Below are 12,500 nucleotides of genomic sequence, written 5' to 3' on the forward strand. Positions count from 1 at the left end.
ACTGACCAATCAACCCCCCAGGGAAGCTGACCTTCAGAGCCTCCAGTTCTTTCTCCAGGGTGTCGGCCCTCCTCTTCTCCTTGCCGTGACTCCTCTCCAGCTCCCGCAGACGCACTTCGTCCTGCTCCTTGGTCGTCTGCACACGCACATGCAACACGCTCGCATGAACACATGCGCACACACACACACACACAAACACACATGTGAGCATGTGTGTGTGTGTGTGTGTGTGAGTGTGCGCGCATGTGTGTGTGTGTGTGTGTTTGTGTGTCATTTTTCTCTACCACCAGTAAAGCGGTGGTCAGGGCTCAAAGGGTTCAATACCAATTATTTGCAAATTTTGGCTCAGGAGCTCAGGCAGAAGGGTTAAAATTGCTCAGGAACTCAGGGCTCCAAGGGTTAACCACAGCCTGTGAACTGACAAGCTAAAAATCTGATGAATAAAAAGTAACTGATAAGAAGTACTGCAATCCAACAAAGAAGTCTAAACATAAACTGGTGTCCGATATCCTGACCTGTGACTTTTTCACAATGAGATTACAGCCTTCATTGACAAGCACACTTGTTAGCAGCAGCTGAGGGGTTAAATCAAAACTGATTTCCTTGCTCACCTCCAGATCATCTTTGCAGATCACTTCCTCTTCAATCTGGAACTGCAGATCTTCAACACGCCTGAGAAAAAAAAGAAGAAAAAAAAAGACAATTATGCTGGTGCATTTCCAACAAGAACACATGCACACATGCTCCATACATGTGTATGACACATACCTACAGGAGACAGGTATTCTTCCTATCATTTCTTTAAAAAAAAGAATACATATATATGAGTTCTGAGAAATGCCTTCACAAAATTCATGCAATTGATAAATGCAGACATACGACAGATTCCACGATGCATATAACGTATACATACAATCAGACAGTGGGATAGGGGGGGGGGTCATTTTATCATACACACACTTATTACAGACTGTGAACTAACAAGATTATTATGTATGGCTACATTTTCATTAATATACACAGCAGTTGATACAATGCAATGCAATGCAACACAATACAATACAACACAACACAATACAATACAACACATGTCTTTATTAATCTGACTGGAGTTTATGTGTACATCCAAAGGTTCATCACTCAAACCACACAGTCTCTCAGCCTTCAGTCAAGTCCAACATACATATGAACATGACTGGGGTTGAACTTAAATGGTGAAAAAAGTATAACATACTGAGCTGAATAAAAATATGAAAGTATCACACAGTAAAATAAAATAACATGTATTTTCTGAGAACACTATATCTGATAAGGAACACTAATGATAGATTTAATTCTTTAATGGCAGTTCTTGAACCAAAAACATCATAAATGTGTTTCTATGTGTATCTTTCCCTTCATCTTGCCTACCCCTTCTCTCCCCTCTCCCATAATTATGCCCTTTCTTTTTTCTTTTCTTTTTTTTTTCTTTTTGCTGCCTCATGATCTTCATTGTATCCATGGTATTTCTCCTTCATTGCCCATTCAGAGTCCCCCATACACAGCCAAACCTGGGTTTGTCTGTCATAGTCCTAGCAATGACAGTCCACATCCAACCATTGATGTTAGGTTGCCAGGAGGCTATACACCAAAGGAGACCCTGCACTACTGCTGAATCACTTCAGTGGTATTCAGTAAAGCCTGTTCTAAATTAACATACTTAGGCGTCACCTACTAAGCCCCTACTGATGACAATAATCGCTTAGTCACAGAGCCAAACTGAGTGAAGCCTGTTCTAATTCAGCACACTTAGCCATCTACTGAGCCACTACTGATGACAAGAATTGCTAAGTCATGTGGAGTGATGGCCTAGAGGTAACGCGTCCGCCTAGGAAGCGAGAGAATCTGAGCGCGCTGGTTTGAATCACGGCTCAGCCGCCGATATTTTCTCCCCCTCCACTAGACCTTGAGTGGTGGTCTGCACGCTAGTCATTCGGATGAGACGATAAACCGAGGTCCCGTGTGCAGCATGCACTTAGCACACGTAAAAGAACCCACGGCAACAAAAGGGTTGTTCCTGGCAAGATTCTGTAGAAAAATCTACGTCAATAGGAAAAACAAATAAAAGTGCATGCAGGAAAAATACAAAAAAATGGGTGGCGCCGTAGTATAGCGACGCACTCTCCCTGGGGAGAGCAGCCCGAATTTCACACAGAGAAATCTGTTGTGATAAAAAGAAATACAAAATACAAAGTCAATGAGCCAGGCTGAGCGAGCGTCCCCTAATCTGTGTCTCCTTGTTCCCCACCCACCTCTGTTCGTCCTCCAGTCGGGAGGTGAGTTCTTCCTTGTCCTTCTCCAGCTGTGTGATCTGGGACCGCAGCCGTCCGATCAGCTCCTCGGCGTCTCCCCGGAACCGCTCCTGTTCCGACTTTATGGTTGACAACTGTCCCTCAGCCTGACACAACACTCTACCATCATTAGTGTTATCATCACCACCACGGACACCATCAATCTGATGTTCTTAATTTTTTTTAATGTTGTTTGTTTTTGTGTCTTTTATTTTTACATTCATTGATTTTTTTTCTTTTAACCCATCGACTGCTGTAGGTGAGTATGCTTGTCAGTGAAGGACTGTCACCTCACTGTGATAAGAATTTATTTCAAGGATGTCAGTAATCACTCATTTGGACTTCTTCATCTTGGGATTGCATTACTTTTGTTCAGCAAAACCAGTAACACCACTTAAACACATTCAAAGTGCATAAATTGCATGTCAAATTCATGCTGCACTTTAACACATTTCACCCAAGTACAGCAGTCAAGGGGTTAACATTTATACCTTCTTTCCTCTTCAATGTCAAGAGTTGTAGTAAAGCTAGTGAGTGAGACAATGATGACAGAAAGGGAAATGAATAAAAGCAAGATCAACAGTAATTCAAAAGGATATCTTCAAACACATTTGCAATAATGTCCTTCAAACTGTTGATTTTCTCAACTGCAAAAAAAAAAAAAAAAAAGAATGATTCAGAACATCAAGCAAACTTGGGTGATACCTCATGGGGTAGCATAAAAATTGCAGCTACACCGGGCATTGCGAACGTGTCATGGGTCAAATGGAAAGTTTCTTCGTGAGGTTTCCGTGACTATACACTTGCTGGCCAGCCATTGACCTTGGTACCCCACATGACAAGCTAATCTGCATATGTATCGAAAATGGTGCTGCAGGCGATACAAGTGAAAATTCTGGAGCAAACTAGATCACAACAGCGGCTTTTTACTGCTGCTGAAGTGATTGAAATGCTTCAAACTAAGGTTTCGACATTGACGAGGATGATGAAGACATTGAATAAAGTATCTGCAGTGAAGAAAGCTACCAGCAAGAAGATACTGACAGTGACTCAGCTTCTGAGGGCTGTGAAGAGAGGGAGGGGGGGTAGGCGTACAGACGATGTGAGAAGAGGGGTCAGTGGGTCAAGTACAGGGAGTTTCATTCAGTTACTTCATGTTTGGTATTTTTTGTGATTTTTTTCCTAACCCTAACAAATGGGTCGTCTGCTGGGGAAAGCAAGAGAGAAAACTGTTCGTCCGGAGTGAGTTAAAAAAAAACACACAAAAAACGAACACACACACACAAATGATGATGTTACACCATACATTACAAGCATGTACAATCAGCCAGCAAACACTGACCTCATCGACTTGGGCAGCGGCCCTGGCGACCTCTGACCTCTCCAGGTCTCGCTCTCTCAACAACTGTTCTATGTGCTCCTCTTTCTCCTTCAGGGCTTTCTGTGCACACACACACACACACACACACACACACACACACACACACACACACAAACACTCACTCACACACACACACACACACACACACACACACACACACACACAAACGCACACACAAACACACGCACATGCACAAAAAGTCAGAAATCAAGCTGTGAATAAAACGTCAAAGGCCACTTTTGGGCTCACAAATCTTACTAAGCTGGTCACGACCAAAGCTGATCCAAACCTTGAAAACAATAGCAAAGTACCATCATCCAGACACCATCAAAACTGACATCCAAAAAAGTGTGGGGTCTTTCTCCTTCTTGAACTTCCTTGCCCACAGTAAAGTTTATCTGGTTTCTCTCATATCTCATTTCTCTGTTCATATCTGCAGTCTCTCGGTTTTTACAATAGACACCTGACATCATTATCATTGAGGTTGTCTGCACATTCCATACGACTGCAGTGTTCTAGTGTTTAATTCCACTTTCATGCACCAACTATCCTTATCTTTATTAACCCCTGTCAAAAAAACCAGAGTAATCTCTGTGAAACATCTTCAATTTTGTTTGTCCCTTAAATCAATGTTCAGTTTGGTGTTCTTACAGAACGGCGCAATAGCCGAATGGTTAAAGCGTTGGACTTTCAATCTGAGGGTCCCGGGTTCGAATCACGGTGACAGCACCTGGTGGGTAAAGGGTGGAGATTTTTACGATCTCCCAGGTCAATATATGTGCAGACCTGCTAGTGCCTGAACCCCCTTCGTGTGTATATGCAAGCAGAAGATCAAATACGCACGTTAAAGATCCTATAATCCATGTCAGCGTTCAGTGGGTTATGGAAACAAGAACATACCCAGCATGCACATCCCCGAAAACAGAGTATGGCTGCCTACATGGCAGGGTAAAAACGGCCATACACGTAAAAGTCCACTCGTGTGCATACGAGTGAACGCAGAAGAAGAAGAAGAAGAAGAGGTGTTCTTACAGTGCACACATTCTTCCCTTTGTCACACACACCTGCAAAACATGTACGCACACACACAAAAACATACACAGACACAAAATGACAAGCAAGTGAGAGAAGGCACAAAGGCAGACAACTGACCTGCAGTGCGGCAGTGGTGGCTGACAGGTTCAGAGTGCTGGGCCTTTGTCCCGCTTTGTTGGTCTGTCCGTCCGTGCGATCAGCGACGCCCCCATCACAGGCACGGCAAGCAGAACAGAGGGAAGACAGCATAAGACCCCCAACCCCAACACACTTTGACAGGTATCTCTTCATTGTATCACAGGTTTGCCACAGGCATGAAAAGAGCAAAGCTCTTCAACCTGTTCACTGCCAACATGACAGGTTAACTCGTCATGCTGTAGTTGTAGCTGTTTTGCCAATATGATGGGTCAACCCATCGTTGGACTTTGCTAAATTTTCCTTCAGCCAGAAATAGAAATAGCATGATAACTTTTATCAAACCCATGAATAAACATGACCACCATCCTAATATGGTATACAGCATCAGGATCAGGATGGGCCAATATGACCATCGTCACAACGCATGATCTGTGGCTCAAGGCGTTGACCAAATGCCAACCCAATCATCAAACTTGACTTCCATCCAACAAAGATTCATCAAATGGCACAGCCAAACAATGCATACAGACATCACTGCCAATCCCAATACAGCTCAAAAGTATAGATCTCATACACAGCTAATTCAATCCCTACTCTTTACAGCTTAGCCATATGCCCCTTCAGGTCTGAATGCGAAGTAAACGACAAAACTACTCATGAACACACCCACTTAAGATATATCACCCCATAACACCTACACCTGCAAACACATTCACAAAGGAAAACACATGGCAGGTAAACAAGAAGAAAGAAAAAAAAAGTTCTTTTTTGGTTGGTTGGTTGGTTGATTGGTTTTAGAATATGTGACATTTTCTCAGCCACAATATCACCTATACCTGCAAACATATTCACAAAGAAAACCAGTAGGCAGATTAACAAAAAGAAAGGGTGAAAATGGGGTATTATTTCTTTAAAAAAAAGAAAAAAAAAAAAAAAAAAAGAATGTATAACATTTTCTCCCATGTCAGAATTTTTGGAGCCAGTGGAAAACCCAGGGATGTTCAGCATGTCCTGACAGGCGAACCGGCAACAGCCGTTTGGTTCTGAAGGACTCACAAACTTTGCTACACCTGTTGGTCAGCTGCAGAGAGACACTGACAAAAGCCAGGGCTCCAAATCCCCACCATCCCACTGTCAGGGTCAACCCAACTTTCTGGCAAACAGGTGGAAACGCTCTCTTCATTTGTCTATTGGGCCGCCGGGCGCAATAGCCAAGTGGTTAAAGCGTTGGACTGTCAATCTGAGGGTCCCGGGTTCGAATCACGGTGACAGTGCCTGGTGGGTGAAGGGTGGAGATTTTTACGATCTCCCAGGACAACATATGTGCAGACCTGCTAGTGCCTGAACCCCGTCCGTGTGTATATGCAAGCAGAAGATCAAATACGCATGTTAAAGATCCCGTAATCCATGTCAGCGTTCGGTGGGTTATGGAAACAAGAACATACCCAGCATCTAGAGACACTGTCAAACTGCTTTCTTCTCTGTGATTGACACACCCCCTACCCCCAAACTCCTCCACTCCATCCCCATGCCCAATCATCCTGCACTCTGTCTTGTGGATAAAAAGTGTTTTAGGGACTGTTTGGTAAAATTACGGCTTGGTTTGCTCCCAATAAATGGATCATTTTTTAGAAGAACATTCAAATGTAATTCAAATTACGCATGTAAATGTTGTAATGTGATCGAAGATGAAAACCATTTTATAAACATTTGTGTCCTTTACAATAACATGCGGCAAAAACATCTGAACTCTGAAGGTCAATCGTATGTTCACTTGCTGAAGAATGGTTCTGTTTACAGTATTCGTAAACTCTGCATTTATATATTTAATGCCCTGAAGATACGACAGGAATTCTGTGACAACAATGATGAAAGTTAGAATTAATTTACTTTGCACAAGAAGCACTTTTGTTCTACAGGTTTAAGTTAGTACGTATTTTACATTTTGTTGTGGCTGAGTGATCACCATATTGTGTACTTTTGACCTCTTTCTAGGGGCCGGAGGCCTGGAGATTAAAGTTTTGTTCTTGTTCTTGTTCTCTCTCTCTCTCCAAACTTTGGTTAGTAAATGAAAAAAAAAAGGATAAATACAACGACCATAAATGGTAGATTAAACATTGTCCAGTTACTCATAAAACACACACACCCAAAACACGTTAATCACAGTCACTTTGTTGGAAAAGAAATTTAGAAAAGAAACAAAACTTATATACAGCATCGACAATAACCACATAAAGAACATAGCTTACGTTCACAAAAAGGAAACAAAACCATAGACAAAAAGTAAGCATTCAATAAACAACAACAAAAAAAAAGAAACAAAAAAACAACAACATCAATCAGTAAAAAAAAAAAAAAAAAAAAGAAAGAAAAAGAAAAAAAAGAACAACAACAACAACAGTAATAATAATGAGGAGGAGGTGGGTGCTGATGATGGTGGTGATGACGATCAAGTCACATCACATTCATTTGAAAAGAAGTTATCATCCTCGCCAGTCTTCATAATAATTATCCTGCACATATTTAGAATCAAACTTGGCCAGCATCCAGCCAAACCATGGCAATGAGGTGTTCTCACAGGATGCTAAGCATCAGATACATGATCAGGTCGCAAATGAAGTGAACACAGAACCAAGCCTTATTTGCTTGAAGGATATCTTAATTATAATCAAAAACAATCACTGTGCAAATTAAGAATATCCTGTTATGATTTAGCAATAGAAAAAGGCCGATATTTCAACATTCCAAAAGAAAGGAGACTATGTTTACAATGTCAAACAATAGAGGATGAATTTCATTTCTTAGATGACTGCGAATTATACAAAGAAATTAGAATAGAATTCATACAAAAAATTAAAAATTACATTCCAAATATTATTAAACCCAGTCAGCTAATACTGGAAGACAAACTTGTGGGACTGTTTGGGAAATTTATCAGTAACTGCTGTCAAAAATGCCATAGCGTGCAAGAGTGATTCAATGTCTTGTTCAGAATTTATCTATTTTTGTTTTGCTTCTTTTTTTTTTTTGTGCGTGGTTTCATGTAACTTTGCATGCATGTCTTATAAACCTTGTTCAGGTTTAATTACATTAAAATTGATTCTGAATTCTGAATTCTGATTCTGAACAAGTGCACCAAACCATCATGCAGCACCTCAGACCACATGATCAGCTGATATCAGTAAAAAAAAAAAAAGAAAACTACATAAGCACCCAAGTTCTTGATTTAAACATAAAAACAAAAAGCATAATGCCACCTTCAAGGAGAATAATGATGTAAAGTATTTTAACTTTATGATTAAACTCAGAGATTGTATCATGGCACTTTTTAGTGAAGATTCACTAGAGTTCTCAGGAATAATGATCATTCTTTGCAGGTACATCTTACCATATATCAAATAAAACGTCCAATCATCAAAGATTAAGATTCTTCAATCATAAGTGACAACTGTTTCACAATGAAACAAGATGGGGAAAAGAAATGAATCAGTATCAGCAGCTCAAGGAGGCGTCACTGCATTCGGTCAAATCCATATACGCTACACCACATCTGCCAAGCAGATGCCTGACCAGCAGCGTAACCCAACGCACTTAAAAAAAAAAAAAAGAATGACAAAAAGAAATGAATGACAAAAAGAAATGAACGACAACAACCAACACATGTTGAACACGCTCCAGCAAAAAGAACAGAACTGAACCAACCAAAGACCAGGAACTCACAGCAACTACCAGGTGTGCACTGACAAGCCTCACGGCATCATCCGTCAACATTCATAATGCGTGTGACAGGAGGAACAGAAAAACACCAAGTCATCAGTTGTCCAACTGGCCTGTGGCTGTTTACAGCAGGATACAACTGCTCTTCATTTTTTTTTTTTTTTTAATTTACATTGAAATAAATATTCTAAATAATAATAATAAAAAAATTACAATTAACAAGGCCTGCTATTAGCATACTCACATCCTACCCATCCTATTCTCAGAGAAAAACACACATTAAAAAAAAACAACAACAAAACAAATAGTTCATGTTCTTCCTGTCCTGCAATTATCTCCACACTGACCCATCTGTCCCCCTCTCCACATGGTTCTTGCCATTTATCTGTTTATTTCTTCAAGGACAACTAAACTATCACCACTGGGACACACTTCAGAACACAGAGCGTCGCTTAATAAAATAAAAATTAAAAATAGAAAGAGAAAATGTCAAAAAAGTCCAGACGTACCATTCTGGACAGATATCACAAAACTGTCTAGATCAATGGAACTCGGTACTTTGTTTCATTTTAACATGTATCATGACTGGCTGTTCTGGTGCAATTCTTTTCTCTTTCTTTTTCATCAGCCAATGAAACTTAAATATTCTCTTTTTAACAAACACCCATCTGTTGAAAAAAAAAAAAGGAGCATGAACTGTTTTCTTTTAATCTTTTTTACACACACAAGATTATCATTATTATTGCTGTTATCATAAGATCTGCCCCACTCACTCCGGACTTAAAGTGTTCCACAACATTCCCCCCGGCACCCATGCCCATCCTATTTTTACAGACATCCCAACCACAAGCCAGTGAGACAAGGCAAAAAGAAGAAAAAGATAAGTGGGTGGGTGGGTGGAACCAATCACAGAGAGACACCGGGCAGAAGAGACAGAAACCACCCAATCCACAAACAAGAGGGCACGCCAGTTTCGCTGCAAGTACCTGATTGGCCAGGGAGGTTACGCCCAATCTTACCCGGCTGCGACTCACGCTGCTGGCCGAGGAGCTGATGGAGCTGACCGACTCTTGGCTCCCTGAGTGCTCCCGGGCGGAGCGCAGACCGGGGCCCAGGGAGCGCGACATGGGGGAGGGAGTGCTGAGCGACATGTTGCTCCCCACGCGGGTCACTTTGTGCACGGGGGCGAACAGGCCATACATGGGCTTGCACTCAAAGTACCTGTGCACATACGTGTGAAAATAACACATGCTTAACATAGTTGTTCTGAAAACAGGCTGTACATGGGCTACCTGCTGTGCACAGACATGTGAAAATAACACATGCTTAACATAGTTGTTCTGAAAACAGGCTGTACATGGGCTACCTGCTGTGCACATACGTGTGAAAATAACACATGCTTAACATCGTTATTCTGAAAACAGGCTGTACATGGGCTACCTGCTGTGCACAGACATGTGAAAATAACACATGCTTAACATAGTTGTTCTGAAAACAGGCTGTACATGGGCTACCTGCTGTGCACAGACATGTGAAAATAACACATGCTTAACATTGTTCTGAAAACAGGCTGTACATGGGCTACCTGCTGTGCACAGACATGTGAAAATAACACATGCTTAACATAGTTGTTCTGAAAACAGGCTGTACATGGGCTACCTGCTGTGCACAGACATGTGAAAATAACACATGCTTAACATAGTTGTTCTGAAAACAGGCTGTACATGGGCTACCTGCTGTGCACAGACATGTGAAAATAACACATGCTTAACATAGTTGTTCTGAAAACAGGCTGTACATGGGCTACCTGCTGTGCACAGACATGTGAAAATAACACATGCTTAACATAGTTGTTCTGAAAACTGGCAGTACATGGGCTTGCACTCACAGTATCAGTGCACAGACATGTGAAAATAACACATGCTTCACATAGTTGTTCTGAAAACAGGCTGTACACTGGCTCGCTCTCGAAGTACCTGCGCACAGGCAGTGAAAACACATGCTTATTAACTCATTCAGCCCTGCCCCCCGAGCAGTGGTCCAGCATCAAAATTCTTCTCGTTGAAACAGTTTCCACATTCCTATGTATTTGCATTTGTATTTGTATTTCTTTTTATCACAACAGATTTCTCTGTGTGAAATTCAGGCTGCTCTCCCCAGGGAGAGCGCGTCGCTACACTACAGTGCCACCCATTTTTTTGTATTTTTTCCTGCATGCAGTTTTATTTGTTTTTCCTTTCGATGTGGATTTTTCTACAGAATTTTGCCAGGAACAACCCTTTTGTTGCCGTGGGTTCTTTTACGTGCGCTAAGTGCATGCTGCACACGGGACCTCGGTTTATCGTCTCATCCGAATGACTAGCGTCCAGACCACCACTCAAGGTCTAGTGGAGGGGGAGAAAATATCGGCAGCTGAACCGTGATTCAAATCAGCGCGCTCAGGTTCTCTCGCTTCCCAGGCGGACGCGTTACCTCTAGGCCATGACTCCACAGTATGCACAAGCCGTAGAGAAAGGGAACTAACTCCTACGTTATTTCCGAACATGTCCTACACGTAACTTGCAGGAAAAAACAGAATATTTTCTTCATTTTTTCCACATCAACATGGCATGGAAGCCTGCTGAGTCTATAAACTCCTAAGGGTTCAATGGGTTAACAGTCATTCTGAAAAGTGGCTGTATATGGGCTTGCAACACTGAAAACTGCTGTATATGGGCTTGCAAGACTGAAAACTGCTGTATATGGGCTTGCAACAAAGCACCTGTGCACAGACAGTGAAAACACACACTTGACAAAGTCATTCTGCAAACAAGCTGAACATGGGCGTTCATTCAAATATCTGTGCACAGATGGTAGAATACATGGTTGATAAAGTCACACTGTGCTCAGAATGGACAACTGACAACATTTTCATTTCTTCTTTGAAGTGGATTTCTCCCAAAAGGAAACAAAGGATACAACAGTCTGCATTCTAAACTGTTTTCTGTCAAGTATGTTTCCATTATTTGTTCATAAATTGAGTTCTAATCTGCTCTTTTTAAGTGCTGAGTTGTAACTTTCTTTAACCGACAAGTCTACCCCAAGGAGCTCACAGACACACCCACCCTCATTACAGACAGACAGCCAGGCAGACAGACAGACAGACAAGCTAAAACACATCTCCCTCCTACCTTTTCCCAGCCACGGCCCCATCATTCTTGCCCAAGGCTTCGTCCAGCTCCACACCCGCCCACACGCCTTTAGCGAAGTCCGTCTCCCCGACATACTTCAGCACCCCAGCCTTGGAGCCACTGACCAGCACACGGTCCCCGATCTTCAGGCCCGCCTTGGCCGCGGCCACATTCATGGCCGTGCTGGCCGAGCCAGCTGAGAGGGGAGCTTTGTGGAGGGAGGAGGAGGAGCCGGAGGGGGCGCGACTGCCGCCCAGACCCAGGCGGGGGGTGGTGGGGCGGGGGCTGGGGGAGGTGACAGAGTTGCTCATCGTCGATGTCGCTGATGCTGTTGCTGCTGCAGAGACCCCGTTGGTGGCGGCAACATTCTGGTGGCCGACAAGGTGGGTGAAGGGTTTGAGGTGTTGTGATATAGTGGTTTGAAGTATTGTGGTATGGTTTGAAGTATTGTGATATTTAAGTATTGTGATATGGTTTGATGTATTGTGACATGGTTTGATGTATTGTGATATGGTTTGATGTATTGTGACATGGTTTGATGCATTGTGATATGGCGTGAAGTGTTGAGATATGGTTTTAAGATTTCTTACATTGGTTTTAAGTTTTGTTATATTCATGCTGAAGTACTGTCACATGGTTTTAAGCATTGTGATATGGTTTTAACTTTTGTTACACTGGTCTCAAGGTATTGTATTGTGACATCACACACACACACAGACACACACACAT

General features: G+C 42.2%; 1 protein-coding gene across 7 annotated transcripts in view; it reads right to left on the reverse strand.

Annotated features, from left to right (window-relative positions):
- LOC143302338 (uncharacterized) overlaps positions 1-12,500 on the reverse strand; it is a 114,341-nt gene that overhangs the window by 62,325 nt on the left and 39,516 nt on the right. For 5 of the 7 annotated variants that reach the window (XM_076616962.1, XM_076616963.1, XM_076616961.1 and 2 more), the window contains 7 exons: positions 11,772-12,139; positions 9,588-9,822; positions 4,864-4,926; positions 3,673-3,771; positions 2,292-2,437; positions 612-672; positions 32-136 (listed from right to left, as the gene is read on the reverse strand). In XM_076616962.1, coding sequence (XP_076473077.1) covers positions 32-136; positions 612-672; positions 2,292-2,437; positions 3,673-3,771; positions 4,864-4,926; positions 9,588-9,822; positions 11,772-12,139 — 1,077 coding nt within the window. The remainder of the gene's footprint in view (positions 1-31; positions 137-611; positions 673-2,291; positions 2,438-3,672; positions 3,772-4,863; positions 4,927-9,587; positions 9,823-11,771; positions 12,140-12,500) is intronic. The other 2 variants (XM_076616964.1, XM_076616966.1) reach the window with 2 other exon arrangements.

Source organism: Babylonia areolata, chromosome 29, assembly GCF_041734735.1.
Source record: "Babylonia areolata isolate BAREFJ2019XMU chromosome 29, ASM4173473v1, whole genome shotgun sequence".
Taxonomy (NCBI): domain Eukaryota; kingdom Metazoa; phylum Mollusca; class Gastropoda; order Neogastropoda; family Buccinidae; genus Babylonia; species Babylonia areolata.